Consider the following 22,080-nt stretch of genomic DNA (forward strand, 5'->3'; position numbering starts at 1 on the left):
CGAGTTTAGCCCATGTTTAGACAAATCAGCACCCAATGCCTCTGTCCAACAGGGACATGGGTGGGATGGGTGGAATCCCAGGGGTACATTTTCTGTTTCCCATCCAGTTATCCAGGTTGCAATTAAAAAGGGGTAAAGAGGTATTCTGCTTGATGTGCAGAGGGAGTCTGTTCCATAGATGGGAGAGTCTCTGGGACACAAATGTGTCCCACCAACAAGTCTTGCTGATGTCAGAGACCAGGTTGAGGCCACGCATGTGGGTTACTCGAGTGTAACTTGACTTGCGGATATGCAGCAGTCCCATCAAGGTGGGGTCCATGAATGCCTTGTATGCCAGACAGAGGTCACCTCTGAGGAGTCTGTATGAAACTGAGTAGAGGGATAGGGCTTTTAGCCTATCTGCGTATGGTAGATGTTTGAGGCCTTGGATTCTCCTGGTGAGGAACCTCTGTGGTCTCTCCGGCTGCTGCATGTACTTTGCGAGGTGCATGCTGAAAGGGGCAATGAGGGGGTAAACACCTTGGACAGGGAGGGTGGTTGGGAATCAGAGGACCGTGAGACCCCAAATGGATACAGTGGGACTGAGGTCGCCACCCATGGGCAGTCACCACTGCACCTTCATGGCCCCAAAGCTGGATGAGATGGGGTTGGACAAGAGGGGCAGCATGCCCCTTGAGGTGCACCAGATGGCCCTCCATCTGGTGCAGCTGCCCACCCAATTCAGAGCGGATGTTGCTGCGCACCATACCCCGGAACTGTCGGTGGGTGATGGGCTCCTCTCCATGCCTGCACCCAGACCCCATCCCCTGAGGTGGTTCCACCCAAAGGTGGTGCAGGACAAGCAGAGGAGGATGTTCCAGGTTGGGTCCCAGATGTGCTGGGGCCCGGTGCCATGGCCAGATGGGGTGGGACAGGCAGATACACTGGGATCTGCCTTCCCAAACGTGCTATGGTGTTGTAGTTTTCAGAGATATATTGGTTACTCATGAACAATACATTTCAAAATTAGTTATAACAGCATGCATAGGTGTTCCCATTAACCCAAACCAACAGATTTGAAACAGTTGCATAGCAAACAGAACACATGCATAAATGGAACAACAATAAGCATTTTAACAGCATGCAAATTACACTGATAGCAACAGTCCAGCAATAATGGTATTTGAACAAGGTATGTTAATATGCAACCAATGAAATAGATGCACAATAATAGAACAAATGTCCCTACAATAGGTTTTGTGAACAACGTACCATAGTATATGAATAATAATTACTAATGCAGATGACAGGTGGGGGGAGAGAGAATACAAAGTCTATTAACAACTGTATCAGCTTCTATTTTTTACAACAGTACTGCTCAATACTCTACAGGTCTGCCCTCACTTTACATCTACCTATGGCCCATAGCTTCTATGGCACATGCATACCTGTTAGACTGTCAACCTCTAATGATATGGGGCAGACTGGGTATACTGTAGCTACTTTACTAGAGGCGGCTTGTACATGTCAGGGTTACATACTTGACAAAGAAGGGGTACACTGCAATGATCTTGTGTTAGTCACTACTAGCGTAGTTTACCTGGATTCCTATCTGTGTCCAAGGTGATTGGCAGCAGTGACCACTAGCTGTGATGGCGTGACACTTGGGAGACATGTATCGGGAAGAGGGCATGGTGTATGTCCCTATCCTGCTGACATTTGCAGGCATATGGGGTTGGACAGTGGAACAGTTGCATGCAGTGTATTAGTATGCCCTTCATACAGCTACTACACACATTTCTTCACATGTAAGACCTGTGGAGAAAATATCTGTTAACACCTTCTGAATGTTTCTAAAAATATTCAGGTGTATTAGTATACCCTCATACAGCTACTACACACATTTCTTTACCAGTGAGACCTGTGGGGAAAATATCTGTTAACACTTTCTGACTGTTTCTACGAATATTCAGAGCTTCTGTTGTGTATATATGCACACATCTCAGTACAACTCCCTGTATTTGAATCATGTCTAAGTGTGCTAAAATGAACATCAATGCTGTTTTCTATTACACTGAGCTACTTGGGAACTTCTGCTTTTTGCTTGACTGATTTCTGACTAATACTCTCTGGGTTTTACAGTCTGACCTTGTAATCCTGAAATTCATGCATGGCAGATAGTTATTGTACTGTGTATTACTCCTTTGAAATACAACAATCTGGAAAGCAAAGGTTAACACAAGACTGCAATGCATTCTAGCTGTTTCCCAGAACAGCCTCAGTTAGTTCATGCTGTCAGCACCATATTTGCTGTAAAGAACCTGTACACGTTCTATTTCTACAACAACATACCAGAGTAAACAAAACAGTTTGTTGTATATTTTATTACAGTGAAATGACACTTTTATTAATGGACATCCTGTGGATAAGTATTAGTGTGCCAAACGTGTTTTATTCATTAGACACAGTACACAATCTACCTACTGGCAGCAAGCAATATACTCCTTCTACTTTATGGCACTATATACTGCAAGATAGATCCGTACTTACCAGTCTATTGGCACATCCTTGTCAGTTTGTCAGCATGGCCTCGATGTTCATAGCCCTGTCTTCTACAGCTGTAGAGGTGAGAAACAAACATTATACATACCTGCCTATCACATTTGGCACAGCTCTATCTGGCATGCTTTCAAACTGCTGGAGCATGCCAGTCCTGAGCATCTTGGATCCATTGGGCCAAGAGCTCCCCCTTCCTATGCTTTAGGTCGGCATAATGATGCCATAGCTGCTCACCAGCTCGGGGGATTCCAGTCGCACTGGTGAGGTCATGTGCCAAATGGTCCCAAGCCTCAGATTTGTACTGACAGCCCTGGTACTGGCCCTGCAGAAGTCTGTTGTCATGGTGTTCTACATGGAGTCCAGCCATACCCTGGACTCTAGGATTTCCCAGCACTGCACTCAAAAGCACGTTCCCTCTCCAACGCCAGACATGTCCCTGCAGAGATCAAACTAAACAGGTTATGGCTGTATTCCCACCTGCATGGCTTAAATAAGGTGATATTCCCACCCTTTGCTAACATTGGACAATTTTGAAAATGTTAAGCTCAGCTTAGCAGTGTGCAAATATGCTAAGATGGGTTGAACAGTGCTTAAAGGGGTAATTGCTGAGCATTGCTTAACAGTGCACAGATCCATTTAGCTGAGCTGACTGCTGCTTAGCATTCACATTTAAGCAACACTTACACTGACTAAGCATGGCTGAACAATGCTAACCACTGCTCAATTTTCATTTTAAGAAAATATCAGGATAATGACTTTATTAATCATTACTGACATATTAGTAAGTGTATTTGATTTACTTTACATGACATCCCTCTATGTGCTTTCATTATATTACCATGGGGTGTGACTATACTGTATGGGACACTTGTGTATACATAGGTGATTTCACATGTTATATGCACTCACACTTACATGTTAGACCAGCTACACTACCCTGGTTGACAAATATCAATTCCTACATGATTTAAAATTAAAATAATAATTTTAACACTGCTTTCCCATGTAAAAATAAATCACCTGTCTTGGTACTCAAACCATGAACACCTGTATGCAAATCCAGGACTCTAACCACTACACTATGTTGGCGTGAGGGTTTCAGCTGTATATTTTTGTCTCCTATGGGATGTTTCAGCAATGCTGAGCAGAGGGCTATAATATGCACACCCACTCAACTACGCTTAAACATATCTTAGAATGAAAAAATATATAAATTCATAAACCCACTTTATTTACATGTATCTGTACTCCTTGTCAGGGAAACTGTAAAGGAAACTGTAAAGGGACACATAGGGACAGATTTTAATTATTGGTCTTACAAAGTTAGGAAGTGTGACTGTGGTTTTCTAGCAAATCATTGGCAAATCACTCGGGGATTAAGTCAGAACATACTGTCAGAGATTTGGATTTCAGACTTCATACCCTTCAGGAAATCCATGCTACTGAAACCTTTTATTCTATCAACTTTCCAGTAATGTCAGTGCGATATTTAAAACGTGTCCCTATTTTAGTGCCTTTGTCCCCCCATTATTTATGGCCTTGTACAGCTTTTTTGCTCTAGCAGGCTGAAAAGTATGTGAGATAGGCATCTGGGTTTTCTACAGAAACCTGTACAGTTGACAGATATAGCCATATGGCACTTTCAGATGGCAGAAATTTGTGTTTCAGTCTTCATACCCTGGAGGAAGTCCATGCTACTGCAAACCTTTTATTCTATCAGCTTTCTGGGTTTGTCAGTGCAATATTTAAAAAGTTCCCTATTTTTCTGCCTTTGTCCCCCCATTATTTATGTTTTTGTACAGCTTTCTTGCTCTAGGAGGTTGGAAAGTATGTGAGGCAGGCATCTGGGCATTCTGCGGAAACTGTACAGTTGACGGCTATGGCCGTACAGCACTTTTACAATGCAGGGGGCGTGTGACAGAACCTGTCACATACCCTCTGCATTATTTCTTAATCCCCTATATATTTCAGTGTCCATGGACACTGAAATACTCAATTTATTTCATTTCAGTGTCCGTGGGCACTGAAATGCTTTTTCAAAAGTGCCATACACCACTTTCTGAGTGCAGGGGTGTGTTAGATGTGCATGCAATATCTAAACATGCCCCCTGCACTCAGTGGTGTTCATGTCTGCATAGCCATAACAGTAGCATGCCTTCATGAATATGCAGGGCGCGCTACTGCTACAGCTGCCTTACACGGACAGTGTCCACTCCGTGTCAGAATAATACTATTCCAACACGGAGTTTAATGAATCCCGGGGTAAGTTTTCTGAAATTCACACAGTTATTTCATCTTGGAAATTGTAGGAGTTTCTCCAAAGATGTTAATAACCTGGTTATCAGTGTTAAGGTGCATTAGAAATATTCTTTGATGGAAAATGGTAACCAGTAGACCAAATCAAAGGTCATTGCACAAAATTCCTCAATCAACAGTCCAGCAACAAGAATCACAGTACTGTAGTAATTAAATAAAAACATAAAGTCATATTTGGCTTTTTTTCTAATTTTGCCTCATATATGTTTTTTTGAAAGTAATTAAATAGCTGAAAGGAACACTTAAGTATGGGTTGGAAAAATCTGATGTCTTGTTCCCTAACTTCCTAAGGGCTTGTAGTGCATTCACTATAGAACTAGAATAGCACATTGTCAATGCTCCATGCAAGCAGGTGTATTTCCCAATTTAAGAAAGTCAGCAACATTATACCATTACATAACACATGACCCTCTGATAGGGTCAGTCCCTAAAGGTACATTTCACTCCTTTCTCCACTGTCAAAAATTGACAAAAAGGTCATTGTCGTGCAGATCAAATGAAAAACAGAAACATTTAGACTACCAATTGAACACCAGGAAAGTTCCAGAAAAGGGTACAGTACATGCACTGCACTCATAACCCTAACTAACTCCATCTTTGGATCCACTGACACTTGGGAAATGACTGATCTATTTTTTCTGTATCTGGCCAAAGCATTTGATTCAATTCACTGTGACATAGTTCTTAAGTGGCTATAACTGTGCAGATTACATGAAGGCAACTGTGAATTTGTAGTAGAACTAAAAATATGTGAAACCATTCTACTGCCATACATTTTGGAATGATTCACTTGTGTGCTGTCTTTCTTGGAGATATATATTTGAGCACATGTAGCTCTCATGTGCTTAAGCAGTACATGCTTGGCTGAAAAAATTAAACTGCTTTCACAAGTGCTGTCAAAAGCTGTAATAAGCAACGTTATTAAACATGCTTCAAAGAAAAATATATGGGAAAGCAATATACAGCATTTTGCTTTAATAAAAATGTTACTACACTGTTTAACAAGAGCTGTGGAAAGAACTAGTGAACAAGTGAAAGTGAGTCTATGCAAGATGACCTGAAACATTCTAGATTTGTAGTTTTTTATCATGAAAAAGCTCTTGCTTAAAAACATGCTATTGAAAACTTTACTTTACTTTTAGCCTTGTTATGTGTATACTTTCTGCCACGAGCTGTCACAACTAAGCATGTTTTTTCTTACCATTTCTAACTCAGAAAGAAAGTAAAAGAAAAATAAAACTGTCAATTTAATAAGACTTAAGACATTTTTATGTATCTTGTGCCTTTAAGGTTGAGGATAATTGTTATCAGATTTATATCACTAAACAATGATTCACTGCTGACCATTAGAGCAGAAGCTCTTTGGTTAGCAAAGCAGAGCATCTGTATAAAATGTATGTTTAGATAAATGTGGTTCTTTTTTTTTGGGGGGGGGTCATTTTTTCAAGTATAGTAGGGGTACAGAAATCTTTGTGTAAACATTTCCAGGCAAAAATTCTAAATTATGTTAATTTAGTTGCATGTCTAGAATTAAGGCAGTTCTCTTCAGTGTTCCTCTATAATATCCTTATTCATTTGTTCAGCCCATGCTGTTTTTTACCTTTGTACTGTATTGCCTTCTGAAATCTAATATTGTCTTATATGCTCTACTTTTTACTGTTTGCCATTCTGCCGTTTCTTTTCTAAACCCAGTTATAAAATGTACTATGCGTGGTTTAACAACTTTTTTTAACATGTGCATATTTTCCTTGAGCACTAATATTAGATCTGGATGTGCAAGTTACTCTGAGTTCAATAACCCCGGACTTTGTATAGCTACATTCCATTTTATTTTCTCATGTCGTTTTGTCATCTCCCCAAATCTGAGTTCTTACTTCCTTCTTCTTTAATGTTCATTACAGTCTTGACTGTGTCTTTGTTATTACTATATACATACTATACCCTATTTTTGTTATTCTATTTTTCCAGGGTCTAACTTCCTTTAACCTAAAGACTTGCTTAATGTTTTTATGTATTTAATGCTGTATATAATTTCCATGGTTTGCCCAAATGCCCATGTGTGATCTTGTCATAAAATAGACCTCCAAATGTCTTCACTCAGGACACGTTTATTATATCTGTGTAGTTAAGTACTTTCGTCCTCTCCAAAAACAAGGGATCCTCTTGTCATCTTATTGGGATATATGCCTTTTATGTGCTTCCATCTGGACATATAGTCTGTATCTTATATCAAATATATTAATCTAAGTTGTGTAGCCTTATAGTATGCCTTTAGATACTTTTCCTTTTTTGTATATAAATGTATGAAAGTTTTTTAAAATCAAAAATGTTTTTTAAAAAGCTGTAGCCATGATATTTGCCACACAACAAAAAATGTCCAAAGCCACCATTATCACTCATTACACCATGCAAGAACCACATTTCTGTGGTAGATAAATACAGATACCTGGGCCTTACTCTGGACCCAGCCCTTTTTTACAAAATTCACACTAACCTAATCATCAGTAAAGTAAGTTCTAAACTGAAAGCAGCATATTCTGTTTCCAGTTATATGACAAAAAAAGAGTAGTACTCATCAAAAATGTCTTCATACCAAGCAGGACCGGCCTTAGCCAAAATGGCACCCTAGGAGAAGTAGTGCTCCGGCGCTCCTTAAGCCCCACCCATACCACACATGAAATACCCCTATTTGAGCCATACCCACTGGGTCATTTCCCAAGAAAGCCACTCCAGTCATTTCCTGAAATTATTTAAATGCTTAGGAAGAAAAAAGATACCTTGTAATGTAGTTAAACTGCAGCTACCTTTGCATATGTATTTTCTACTTGAGATTATGGTCAAATCAAGTAGTAACTAGACATAGTTAATAAAAAATAAATTACCTCTGTCACAGACATTCATAGATGAAAAAAAATGTGTCATCTGATCCCCCTATTTGGCCTTAACAGAACCCATACACCTACTGTTGCATAAACTGGTGCTGTCTGGATTAATTAACTTTTGCTGTTTCTGATCTTTCATTCTCTCTCTCTCTCTAAGCTGGTGTCTAAAGATTGGAAATGGGGGTTTTGCCTCAGGATTTTTTCTTCCATGAAGTTGATCCATTGCCAGGGAATGAGTTAGAACTTGCGGGTAACTTATGACCATCTGTGTATTCATGTGTTCCCTCCTGCAAACATTTTAAGCTTTCTGGGGATTAAGGAAGGTCTTAACACCACACATGAAACACATTTTCATGTAGGCAAAGGAGACAATATGAAAATATAGTCACCTATTCTTACATTTCCTTATAAATCATCAAAAGTGAACTATTTGTCTCCTGGTCTCTGCTGAATAGTCATTATCAGTGCATACCTGAGCTTATAGATCACGCTTGGGTGCCATAACAGAGACATTATGTGTTCTTTCAGGTCAACAGTTTCCACTCTGGTCACTCTGCATGCACAGTTACATGGCATTCAGTGTTAAATCCCTGTTTATAACTCACACAAAAGGAGTCTGAGTGATAATACCACTGAGCCCAAAAAGAAGACTCTGTGCACCCTGTCCAGTCTAAGTGCCAATCCTGTAAGACTAGGGCCATCAAATTAGATGCAGCTGTACAAATAAACTATAGTCATTAGCTTCCTGTCTCTGGGGGTCTCAAAACATACTTAAGCTTTTCCACCTGGCCTAGTCCTCACCATGAATTTATCTTTCATGTATCAGCTCAATCTTCCTTTCAGGTTTAGCACAATGGTCTTCCAGCAGTTTATTTTTCTGCTGAAGGTGTAGGATTGAGTCAAAATGCTCAGTTATTTTATGCATTACTTGATTTTTAGCTGCAGACCCGGTTATAAAATCATACAGCTTCCCATTCACTTTTTGAATCTCAGCCAAAATCAATCTTAGAGATGCTTTTGGTGAGCCTTGTGACATTTTCCATCTCTCAACAATTAAGCCCTGCAGAAAATTTCCCTTGAGAAGCTATATGGTCATTTCTGGAAGCAGGTCAGTTCTATTTTCATGGCTGTTTCTTGCCATTGTTTCTTTTCTGGTCGAGGAACTCAGAAAAACTCAAGTCACTGTCACTAGTCTTGCATTTTTAACTAATTTCCAAGTAGTATTTTTGTTATGATTTTCCTGTTTAACATGAGCAAACACAGTCCCCTGCTACAACTTGACTGCCATTCCAGAAGTACCCACAAAATATTACTTTTGATAACTGCAGAATGCTCTAGTTAACTCAGATTGCCATTTAATTCTCCCAAAAGTTAGTTTTTATTGTAAGAAATTGGTGATGAATTTATATTTATTATGCGCTGCCTACTATGAAGTAGGAATTTTTTCTGTAAATGTTATTGGTTGTCTTTTGCTTTTCTTTCTTTTTGTAACTCTTCCTTTTATAGCATATACTCTGAATATGTGAACCAAACTCTCTTTTCATAGGCAGCTGTGTTAACATCCTTCTTCAAGCAAGCATTTAAGGGCAGGTTCCAAAGTACTATTTTAAAAGTTACTGTAATGCTACAGCTGCTAATTTTTCAGCAACAATCCATCCATCCAAACAGTCATCCATTTTCAGTAGCCATCGCACCTAGTTTGACAACATCCCAGGGGCAGGTTGTGGGGACTGATTCCGGAAACAAGAGATCTGTATCACAGCTTTCAGTCTCCTATGTCCAAAATCAGGGGCAAATCCAGAAATAACCAGGGACAAATTTTCCAAGTCAAGGACACATTTTTTTTTCTTTTGTTCTTTCTTTTTTTTCTCTTTTTTTAATATTAATAGTATTAACTTGAATGAAAAATTGACTCAAAAAGAGAATGCGAATTAACATGCGGTTTCTGGAGTCAAAGGAGTATATAACTGTAATGACTGCTGCTATTTATTAAGTGTAATTCATCACCTTTTCTTCCCAGATAACCAACTTTTGGAGGATTAGAAGGGGCAAACCAAAATTCTGAGTGAAAATCATAGAGGTGTCTGAAAACGGGTCTATATTATAACATCAAAGTCTTAAAACTTAGAATGTTATAATATCGAACCCTATGCACCGAATGCTGAAAATAGTGAAGCTGCAGAATATTGAATACTTTCCTAGGGAAAGTATTTGGTGGGCCGTTTCTGCAACTTCGCTATTTCCTCGACTGTGGAGCGAAGGTTACGGACTGGGTTAATGTAAGAGTATGAACAGATTGGGTTAAGGTGAGTGTGTGATAGTTAGGGACCTTAGGGTTAGGGAGCGGGTAAGGTGAGTGTGCAATGGGGACCTTAGGGTTAGGGAGCTGGTAAGGTGAGTGTGCGATAGGGACCTTAGGGTTAGAGAGCAGGTAAGGTGAGTGTACAATAGGGACTTTAGGGTTAGGGAGCGGTAAGGTGAGTGTGCGATAGGGACCTTAGGGTTAGGGAGTGGGTAAGGTGAGTGTGCAATAGGGTCCTTAGGGTTAGAGAGCAGGTAAGGTGAGTGTACAATAGGGACTTTAGGGTTAGGGAGCGGGTAAGGTGAGTGTGCAATAGGGACCTTAGGGTTAGGGAGCGGGTAAGGTGATTGTGCGGTAGTTACTGACCTTAGGGTTAGGATTGGATTAAGCTAAGTAGATAGCTAGTAGTGTATGTATGGTTTAGTGTAGGGTTTTGTGAAATGTATGTGTGTGGATTATTTATTTTGGTGTGCTTGTGTTGTGTGTATGTTTGTCGGAACAGCAATTTTTTTCCCTGGGAAAAAAATTGCTATTCTGAGTGTTCAGTGTTATAGTCTTTCGATCAAAATGGTTCGATATTATAACATTCGAAGTTTTAAGACTTCAATGTTATAATATAGACCCTCTGAAAACTGGGAACACAAAAGAGGCAAGGGTATAGCTAGGCATACTCGGTGTACTTTAATGAGTGCATTTATTCTGAGCAGCTGTCAAAATATTTGTAGGTTAAACAGAACAGCATGTTTAGAATTACCTAAAGTAGCACCTACTGTATTGAAATGTTTAAGCATGCTTACTTGATTTTAATGCACCTCTGAAAATGCCTTTAATTGGTTACAAGTGGCAACAGTTGAAAACAGCGTTTCAAATTCAAAAGTGTATAATGGCAATATATTGAGGAATGAGTACAATTTAAGTGGCAGGTGGATGCTTGGGATAGCAGTATGAGGTTGGAGTACAAAACTATAAATGCCTGCTGGCTACATCCTTGATGGGAGGTATGATCTGTAACATGTTTTCCTGCTGGATGGGATCAGCACTCCAAGAAGATGTGGAATACTATAGCAATAACCCATGCCTTGGTGTGGGTAATGCTGGATTTACCCATGGTTGGTGTGGTTTGGTCATGAGGGCGAAGCCCGAGTGACCAAACAAAGCCAACTGTGGGTAAATCCAGCATTACCCACACCCAGAAGTGGGTTATTGCTATTATACAATGACATTATTTAAGAAAAAAAATTATTACTTTTCTTAAATAATGGCATTGTATAATGCCTCCTTGCTGCCCTTCCGCAGCTGTCTGGTATTCTGCGGCAGTTCTGATGTACTACGCATGCGTATGCCTACGCAGTACATCAGAGCTGTGGGCAAAAGCAACAGAGAAAGCAAGATCTCCGTTGTTTTTTACAAACTGTTTTGCTATGTTAAATGGGTTTAGCATAGCGAGACAGCTTTAAAAAAAGCAACGGAGAATTTTTTAAAGCTGTCACGCTATGTTAAACCCATTTTACATAGCAAGATAGTTTTGAAAAAAGCAACGGAGAAAGCAAGATCTCCGTTGCTTTTTACAAACTGTCTCGCTATGTTAAAGGAGTTTGACATAGCGAGACAGCTTTAAAAATAGCAACGGAGAATCTCCGTTGCTTTTTTTAAAGCTGTGTCGCTATGTTAAACTCGTTTAACATAGAGAGACAGTATGAAGCTTCGGAGATCTTGCGTTCTCCGTTGCTTAAAAAAACGAGTTATAGTAATGGAAAAAGTCCGGGCGACCGGACCTTTTTTCCATTACTATAACTGATTTACAACTGGCACGCTGACCAATCAGCATGCACGTTTTTGAATACTGTATAATATCGCTGTCCTCACACTGTAGAATAAATGAGCAAAAGAAGAAGAGCACTTGACTAACAACTTCATCAAAAAGCTCGCTGCATGACTAACAACGGTTTCCTCATACTTAAGAAAAATACTTTATTATTGAGTTCATAAGAATGAAGAAGAATGAATATTATTTACCATGGATATTTGTTAAAAATATGCAAGCACCAAAGCACCATGGGATCAAATCAAGTTCTGTGAGGCAGCTATGATAATTGCTCTAGACCCGTGTACTGTTCTCTGTGTTGAATACATCCAATACTGCCATCATGGACTGGTGTTGAATATTTTCCCTCGTCTTTGTGGAGTCCTATTACTCAGTGTTTCTCTCACCAAAATATGCCAGGTGACTACCTATAGTAACTTGAGGACTGTTACCTTCCGAGGAAATTCCATGTGATTTATAACTCCTTGTTGCTGAGCTCATTTGAAAGCCCTCTTTCCATCGTTTTATAAACAGTTGACTGCTCTAAATGAAATGCAGTTAGAACCCTATTAGCAGCTCATCCGTTTGACTTGGAATCAAAGAGCTTCTCATTCTTTGATGTACAATCAGTACATTAAACAAGTTCTAGTAAGCTAGTTAGCTAACATTTGTGAGTAGGTTTTATTGGCAGACTCTGGGTTTCAGTTTAGAAGCATTCACTAGCATTTTATCTGTAAACTAGAAACATACACTATTAAATACTTTCTCGCCACAAGCAACATTTCTGGTATAGTGATACCACTGACCTACTTCTACTCGTATTTGCATCAGTATAATATCTGAAAGTTGTAGATGTGATTATTTATTGTACCGTTGTTGATTAAATGGATACAATAAGTGTTACTTGGCCATTTTCTACAACATAGATGTTCTGGTAATCTTATCTCATTAGTAAGGGTTAATACTTTAAGCAATAACATATTTAAGACAAACAAACATACACACACACACACACACACACACACACACACACACACACACACACACAACGAAGGTAGACACAACATGTTCTGACTGTGTCTTTAATAAGAACAGATCTGTTTAATGGTCACTTCTGCACATGACTTCCTAACTTCGGGGCAACAATTAAAAGTGAAATATTGACACTTTTATTTGCATGATGCACTGTAATAATGCAAGCATTGGCTCCTACTAGATAGGCACGCTAAAAAGAAATATTAAAGATTCTGATCTGTATTAAAAAGAGGGTCATTCTGGCTGATTTTGCTGGTCAACCTGCATGTGCAGTCTTGTCCTTGTACCAGTGCACAGCAGGGGATGAATTGCGTTATGTTGTCTCTGAAATATGTAATTGACTTGAAGAATAATCTGAAGTGAGGAGCTGAGATCAAACAGTGCAGCCTTCTTTGTATGGAAAATGTGCAGATTAGACAAGCCTTCCAATAAGCAATGTTTGAAGAGAAAAGAAAGTAACTGAAATGACACCATGCGCTCTCAGTGTGATGTTCTCAAAGCATTAATCTGCAGATTGTGTTTTACACCAAATAAGAAAGGCTACCCTTTCCAGGGCTACCTATATCCTCAAGTTGACTTTTGGTGTAGTTTGGCAGATGTCTGTAGCATTACAAAGACATAGGAAAGGTGTCTGTCACCTGTTTCAGGCACTCCTGCTGCTTTTCATTCAGGTCCCCCACACGGCCACTCATTGCGCCAGCAGTCTTTACATCAGTGTCGGTGTAGGTGCATATGACGCACATGTACTTCTCCTTAAAGGTAGTGGAACAAAGTTTTTTTTTTTTTTTGTAGTTGTTGAAGCCTCCTGGCCAAGCTGCAGGTATAAAAGTGGGAGGGCACTCGCCCCGCCCCCTCATCCGGCGCCCTATGGTTTATTTATTAATTTTAATTAACGTACTTGTCTTATTATGCGTTCACATAATAAGAAAAGTAAATTAATTAAAATAAATAAATGAACACAAATGGCACCCTTTACTAGGCCGGCAGTATGGCGCCCTAGGCAGTTGCCTAGTTCGCCTATTCCTAAGGCCGGCCGTGATTCCAAGATTAGAGTATGCCCTGCCAATTGTCTCCCTCTACTCAGCCTAAAACAGAGTTCAAACTACCATTTACACAGTCTGAAGATTCATCCACTTTTGTCAACTAAAACACCAATGTAAAGCCAAATGGATTCCAGTTGCAGCCCTCTGCATCTGGTATTACCCACACTTGCATTTAAAGACTCAACGGCCATTTTTGCTTAGATCTTTGAACAGGTTAAATAAAAAGCCTCCTCCTATGCACTCAGGAGTTATGAAAGTAACAGTTAGGAACTGCTTAGACTCAAGTACACACTGGGTTTATGTGAAAAGAGCTTCAGTAAAATAGTTCCTCCCTTCTGAGCTCAGAAACATACCTGAATATTCACAATTTAAAAAAGGGTTGTTATAACACCTGAAGGATGCATGTATATGCACTTGCACTTTGGACAAAGGTTAACTACACACACTCTCCATCTCTTCTTAGTCATTCCTTCTACTTTAATATGTACAGATAGATGTTTACACCTGAGGACTAGACTTGGTGTGACTGTAAATATGCATATTGATAGATATGGATAGCCCTATAACTATGTGATTCTCCCTTTCCTCATCATATAGTAGTGTATTCTTATGTATGTGGTGTTCTACGCAGTTTAACCTTACTTCAGTAAGAAACTCTCCCAGTTATGTTTTATATTTGTTAACTCATCCAAACTGATCTTGTGTGTTATTTGCAACGTCCATCTTTAAAGCTTCCACTCATTAACTTGCAATTTTGTTAAATATGATATATAATTCACCAGGTTCTGGTCCTCACACTCAGTGTTGTAACCAGATCTGCTCTCTTTATTTAATTTCTCTGTGTTTATTTTGTCTTTTATAACTCTTTATTAATGTGCGTCTCTATACCTGGCTGAAAATGGTTTCAGGATAAGTCCATTTACTATTTCAATAAAGAAATAAATACTGGTGGCACCTGGGAATTCAACAGCACATCTGCAAAATGTTATGACATTTTCTAACAGATTTTTCAAAAATGTATTTCAAGACTGTCATTTACAAAGTATGCACTTGGTGCTTTTGGCTGCAAATATGTGTTTGCTTTGCCTGTTAAGTCTACATTTGGATGGGTTGCAAGGAAAAGTTCAGTGCCCAAAAATGTCCCTTTTTTGCAGAAATATATATGATTTTACTTTCTAAGTAATGACTACTCTACAGATTATACTGCTTATTGTTTTGTTCAAGTCCCATTTCATCACAATTTTTTGCCATCCTGTTGAGTTAAATCTTCTTCTTCTTCTTCTTTCAGCTGCTCCCGTCAGGGGTCGCTACAGCAAATCAACTGTTTCCATTTCTTCCTGTCCTCTGCATCTTGCTCTGTCACACCAACCACCTGCATGTCCTCTCTCACCACATCCATAAACCTTATCTTAGGCCTTCCTCTTTTCCTGTTACCTGGCAGCTGCATCCTTAGCATCCTTTTCCCAATATACTCTGCATACCTCCTCAGCACATGTCCAAACCAACATAATCTTGCCTCTCTGGCTTTGTCTCCAAACCTTCCAACCTGGGCTGACCCTCTAATATACTTATTCCTAATCCTGTCCATCCTCGTCACACCCATTGCAAATAACATCTTCAACTCTGCCACGTCAATCTCAGACTCCTGCCTTTTTGTCAATGCCACTGTCTCTAACCCATATAACATAGCTGGTCTCACTACCCTCTTGTAGACCTTCCCTTTCACTCTTACTGGTATTCGTCTGTCACAAATCACTCCTGACACTCTTCTCCACCCATTCCATCCTGCCTGTACTCTCTTCTTCACCTCTCTTCCACACTCACCATTACTCTGAAGTGTTGATCCCAAGTATTTAAACTCAACCACCTTCACCACCTCAACTCCCTGCATCCTCACCATGCCTCTATACTCCCTCTCATTCACACACATATATTCTGTCTTAGTCCTGCTGACCTTCATTCCCCTTCTCTCTAGAGCATATCTCCACCTCTCCAGGGTCTCCTCCACCTGTTCCCTACTCTCACTACAGATCACAATGTCATCTGCAAACATCATAGTCCACAGGGACTCCTGTCTGATCTCATCTGTCAACCTGTCCATTACCATTACAAATAAGAAAGGGCACAGAGCTGAACCTTGATGTAATCCCACCTCCACCTTAAATGCATCCATCACTCCCACTGCAGACCTCACCGCTGTCACACTACCCTCGTACATATCCGGTACCACTCTTATGTACTTCTCTGACACTCCCGACTTCCTCATACAATACCACAACTCCTCTCTAGGCACCCTATCATATGCTTTCTCTAAATCCACAAAGACACAATGCAACTCCTTCTGACATTCTCTGTACTTCTCCATCAACACTCTCAATCCTGTTAAGTTAAATGTACAGTGTTAAAACGGGATGGCCCTGAAGTACATTTATATTTTTGTTGTGTACCATGTGTAGCATGTTTTGGCTTCGCCTTGGTGTCTGTATTAGGGCTTGTTTCTAAGGCTGCTGTACCTGCAGAGGAAAGGGAGTATTCAATTTCATATGATGCCAGCTGTTCTCCTTTCACTGGAGGTGGGGGGCTGGCAGTATGTAGTGGAATTTTCTTCTGCAAAAAGAAGCACAGCATTTATTAAAACAATTTTCTATGTGACTTTATATGTGCCTGATGCTGTAAGGCACTCACTCTATGTGAGTTTGAAGGGTTGATTTCCATGAGTGTGGTCCTCGGTGAGTTAGTGTTTGTGAAGGTGTATTGGATCATGTTTATCTCACTATGTTGTATTGGACAGTTGAGGTATTATGGATTGTCCTCTATGAAAGTCTGTCCCAAAGATGTTATCCTACTCAGATACTATAAACCACTTCAGAGATGATAAATAGAATGGAAAATGGAGCCAAGAGTAAGAACTAAATTATTTTGTCCCAAAAATTGCAAAAAGAGTGCCAGTTTCAACAAGTTGATTGTTCCCGTTTTTTCCCTTCTAGTGCTAAAATTTCCAGAAATGAAAAATGTTCAGTATCACTTGAGTTTTCAGTGATTACAACTTTATTAAAATAGCTGTTATGGTATGTTCAAGTATTTTACATTAAAATAACTAAATAAAAATATTGAAACCACAAGGCAACTAAATCACAATAAATAAATTATGACATAAGAAATGGCTACAAGCAGTGGCAGATCTACATACCTGGCCTGATCATTTATCTTGTTTATGTTTTTGTGTATAGAAGGGCACTTCAGCATATGAAGAAGAAGGCTTTAATTCTTAAAAGGAGGAGATAAAAGCCCTTCTGCCACCCCCCCCCCCCACCCCGGTACAACCACTTGAACAAATGCAGCTCCAGCTGCCTATTAAACTATGACCCCAGTATGAGTTTCATTATGCAATAATGCAAGTCGAACAACACAGCTTTAGATACTAACATTGTCAGTCATGACTACTTCCACCTGATGAGTGTAATTTCCTAGGTTGTCGTATTTCAACAAAATTAATTTACTAGTCCAAGTAGTGCCAAAGTATTATTTTCATGACTCCTGTGTGCATAGGAGGAGATTTTCATTTGTAACTTGCTTCCAGGAGCTGCACAAAAGTGGCTATGGCATACTTTAAATGTAAGTGTGGATAATGTGAAAATGTAGAGGGCTGTAACTGGTATCAATTTGTTTTTTAGTGTTAAGCAGCAATGAAGAAATGGAGGTCAATGTCAAACATTTTTTTAGCTGTTCTAATATTTTAATATCTTTTATCTGGAAGGTGGACTTTGTGGTAGTTTTCACTATGCATTACTTTTGGAGAGAAGCTTAAATGTAGCCTGGCTTAAGAGTGTTTATAGTGGACTATATTACGTTTTCATATACTAGTGGAATATGTCCACCTACCTTGAGGAACAGTGGTCAAATTTGTTTTGTGTTGAAGGAAATCTGCTGTGTTGTGTGGACCATGTTCTAATATATTTTTACAAGCTCATTACTCTTAGTCAGTGGACTGCCATGCATGACTATACTCCTTATCTGTCTGTATCTTCTGGCACAAATGCTCAAAGCACATGTCAGTCTCCAACACTGCACCGTGACAGCCAATTCTGTGCATATTCCCTGGCTTAAAGATTTTGAACTTGACTACAGAACCAGAAACCCAGATATAATAAGTGCACTGAGTTCCACAGGGTCAGAAGAAGAGATGGGATTTGGCACCTGATGCTCATAGGAGGAAACAAGGAAGATGGTTTATTCTACAATAACATGCCCTATAATACAGTGTATGACCTTCAAAGAGAATTCAATCTGCACAACATACTGATAACTTTCTTTCTGAGATGGAGATGTAAGGCACTTTGTATAATTTTCTAAGAGATAGCACTGTATGTTTACTCCACAGTTAGGGTTCCTGTAAACATTTAAAGACAACTCCCAACCTCATGCCTCAGCATTAGCATGTGATGACCACATCACCCTGTCCCATTCAAGTTTGTTAGGGGGACCTAAATGACCACCATTAAAGGACCTACGAATGTGTATGAAAGCAGACAGGAATATGGAACTGTTAAGAGATGGTAGTTATAAATGAGTGGCCAGAAAATCCAAGTCAGTGCATTCAGATATTAGGGTATATTTTCTATAGCATAATGAGCTTTTCTGCCTACAAGGTTTGATATTGAATGAAGCTTGCAATGTAATCAGGTATCAGAATCAAAAAGTGGAAATGTTGCCATGTGAAATTCGAGATCTTCCTTGGATGGTAGTGGGAGTAGATCAATTTCAGTGTACAGATGCACATTGTCTTTTGTGTGTTAACTCTTATTCCAAATACCCAAAAGTAGTAAAACTATTATTCACAGTGTTATTACAGCACTGAAATCTGTTTTTTTTTATGAGACAATAGTTCATGAGAGAGAGAGAGGCAGGTATTTCATATTTCTGTGAGTTAATGGGGACTGAAAGAGACCACCTCAAGTCCTCGATTTCTACAAACAATGAGGAAGTAGAATGAATGGATCAGATTCAACACTGTGAAGTCATGTATTGTATATGCACTTCAGTTAAGAAGTTCTTTCAAGCTACCATGATACAGAGACTTAGTTTCAAATGCAGAAAAGATATTAAAGAAGCTTCTTGAAGATGTGTTTTCCTTTCCAGTTAGGTCCTGTTACCCTGTCACTAAAATATCTGAATGTGGTCACTCAGGTCTTTCATACAGTATGTTATTGTAATTTATTTCTAACAGTTATACTTTTCTGACACCTATCAAATCAAGTAATTTGTTATTTATAGCTAGGCCATCCAGAGTCCTGTGCAGTTCCTAGATCAGCACCACCACAGCCCAAACTTGAGAGAGAAAAAAGTAATGTATTATTGGAATCCATTAAAGACGTCACAATATGACCAGCGTCTTACTATGTGAATGTTGGTACTTCACTTGAACTCCATCAGCATCTGTTGATCACCCCCACCCCCACCCCCCCAGGCAGCTGCCTCTTTCTCCTCACCCAGTTATAGCCCTGTCCTGATGCCCGGCTTTTCCATTTCAAATAATAGCAAGGGATAATGACACTACCCAGTCATCAGCCAAAATATATCTTGTTGCTAAACAATCACAGACCACCAGCTTCTGATTTAAGATCATTTGTCCTAGATGAATTCCTTTGTTTTAGTAATGTATTTCATACTTTAAAGTTCACTCCTGATTATAGCCTTGTGCTGCTTGACACAAATGTGCACATCCATGACAATAGATACACAAGTCCTAGCTACACAGTCATTGTGCTGCTTGGCACATATGTGTATATCCATGACAATAGATGCACAAGTCCTAGTTACACAATCATTGTGCTGCTTATCACATATGTGCATATCCATGGCAACAGATGCACAAGTCCTAGCTACATAATCATCATGCTGTTTGGCACATATGTGCACATCCATGACAATGGATGCGAAAGTCCTAGCTACACAATCATTGTGCTGCTTGGTGGACATAAGCACATTCATAACACTGGAGACTCACACATGTATTTGCCCAAGTCCTAGCTACACAATGATCATATAGCCTGAAGGACATGTGCACACCCTTGGCTCTATTTGCTGTGATTCTGGACTTCTGATAGGAGACAGCAGTGTAGAACAAGCTGCTTCCCTCCCCCAACACGGTGGGAGGTACCAATGGCCACTCATCCCCACCCTTCCCAGTTAGCTCCTCCTTCACTCACAACAGCATTCAATCCCAGATTATAGGAGTCACAGTCAGGGATTTATCCTTCTGTCTTTTAAAGTTGATTTCCTTGCAAATTTTTGTTTTTTCACTCACAACCAGGCCACATGTTCAGGAGAAGTACAATATACATGGAAAATTTAGAGCAGTCAGTCAGCTGTCATGTCTATGAGGTAGCCAAGTCTTCAAAGAGTGCCAAAGCAAAAAATGGCAAAGATGAGAACATGTAAATTCCTCAAAGGCAATTGCTGGAAGTCAGAATCAAACCTTAGATACCAGAGCAGTAAACCAGAAATACTAAGCAGTGTGCCACCACATCACCAAAATTAATGTAGCTTCAAAGCTATAAAAACAAGCTACAGTGCTGTGCAGGCTATGAGTCAAATTGTGGGAATAAAGCTGATTTACTTTTACAACATTAATTAATTTATTAAAGTATTGTTAATTATCTTCTTTCAAAGTACAGTTAGAAATACAGATGAAAGTTCTTAAAAACGGAATTTTCCTTGCTGTGCACTTTCTGGGAATTGGAGCAGATATGACTTTGTCACAAAGGGATGCTTTAATGTTTTAGCTGGTGTAATCCTCTTTTCTGCATCTATGGTGAGCATCTTCTTTAACAAATGAACAAACTCATGCCGGTTGGCCTTTTCCACTATCATGTCATGACCCTTCAGCTCTCTTGGCATATTTATCTAAAGATGGATAATGAAAAAATGTTTTTTATTGCTTCAGAAATGTTAAAATGTGCAATGTCTTCAATCAACTGGTTATTTTGTCTGAAGTACTGCTTAAATGACTTTAATAAAAATGTATATTACAAAAATGTTATGCATGTCTTTTCAAATGGCATCATCCACATCCCAGAGAACAGCAGTAACTTAAAATTTCTGCAAGCTGTGTTTTTGAAAGAAGACTTTAGAACACAACAGAAAACAAAACCCTTCAACATGAATAATAATTTCAAAAGGAAATTCACAAATGCACAGTTTATGTTTAGTTCATGTAGGTATGTATTCCTTCATGTGCTCCATGGGCTGCAAATGATATACCTTTGTTTGTCTTCAACAGACTCAAGACCATTACACTTAACACATCTGTCAGCTTTTACTAATCACTAACATGCAAATGTATTGCTGCTATAGGTAGCTTACTAGAGCAGTTTAGTGCCAGCAGTGGTTTTTATAGTGATTTATCATCACTGGGCTCACCTATCCTGCTGGTATATCCAGAACAGTAAAGTGTGAGTGAATAGATGGTAATGCAAGTGTCTAAGCCACAATGTTCAGTGGGTCTAGAGGGGATAAAGGCTACTACATACCAGACTCATTTAAAATGATATTTCTTAGATGTTTTAAATTAATCTGTTGCATATTTTACTGCCATCACTATAATGATTTGACTTAGCTGATCAAATGACCCATTTGCAGGTCTGTTTTTAGAAGTGCCATCAAATGCCACTTAGCTGTGTTTACAATCTGATTTAATTTTCAGATATGCTCAGTTCAGCTGTTATAAAAACATTTGCTTTGGTACTAGTCTGAAGTGTGCTCTGTTTCTCAAATGTATGGCCATTTTCTGAGTTGCACATAGAAGATACCTTTACTACTGTAAACCCTCACCAACTACCAGTATTTACAGATATGTTTAATTAATTGAGTTAATTAATTGTTTTCCTTTTTCTGGATAAAATACAGAGGCACCACAGCCCCACAGTGCTTGGTTCCTCAGTTTGGTCACCTTTCCTGTATGCACGTGGGTCTTTATCCAGGTGCTCCTGTCCCCCCACATTCCACAAACATGCCATAGGTGAACTGGTGATTCACTATATTTTCTACGTGTTCCCCCAGGTAGGATCCAGAAGCAGTTCTACAAATGAGCTGGCAATTCATGGCAGGAGAACATGGATACTCATTTATTGTCTTTTTGTCCCTTACAGGAAGCTTTGG

At 39.4% G+C, this 22,080-nt stretch overlaps 1 protein-coding gene across 1 annotated transcript in view; it reads right to left on the reverse strand.

Moving 5' to 3' along the window:
* Positions 1-22,080, reverse strand: part of LOC122814954 (homeodomain-interacting protein kinase 2-like) — a 176,793-nt gene that overhangs the window by 67,355 nt on the left and 87,358 nt on the right. Inside the window, exon 6 of the mRNA XM_044087213.1 lies at positions 20,642-20,826. Coding sequence (XP_043943148.1) covers positions 20,642-20,826 — 185 coding nt within the window. The remainder of the gene's footprint in view (positions 1-20,641; positions 20,827-22,080) is intronic.

This window comes from Protopterus annectens, chromosome 11.part0, assembly GCF_019279795.1.
Source record: "Protopterus annectens isolate FY-2018-M chromosome 11.part0, PAN1.0, whole genome shotgun sequence".
NCBI lineage: Eukaryota > Metazoa > Chordata > Ceratodontiformes > Protopteridae > Protopterus > Protopterus annectens.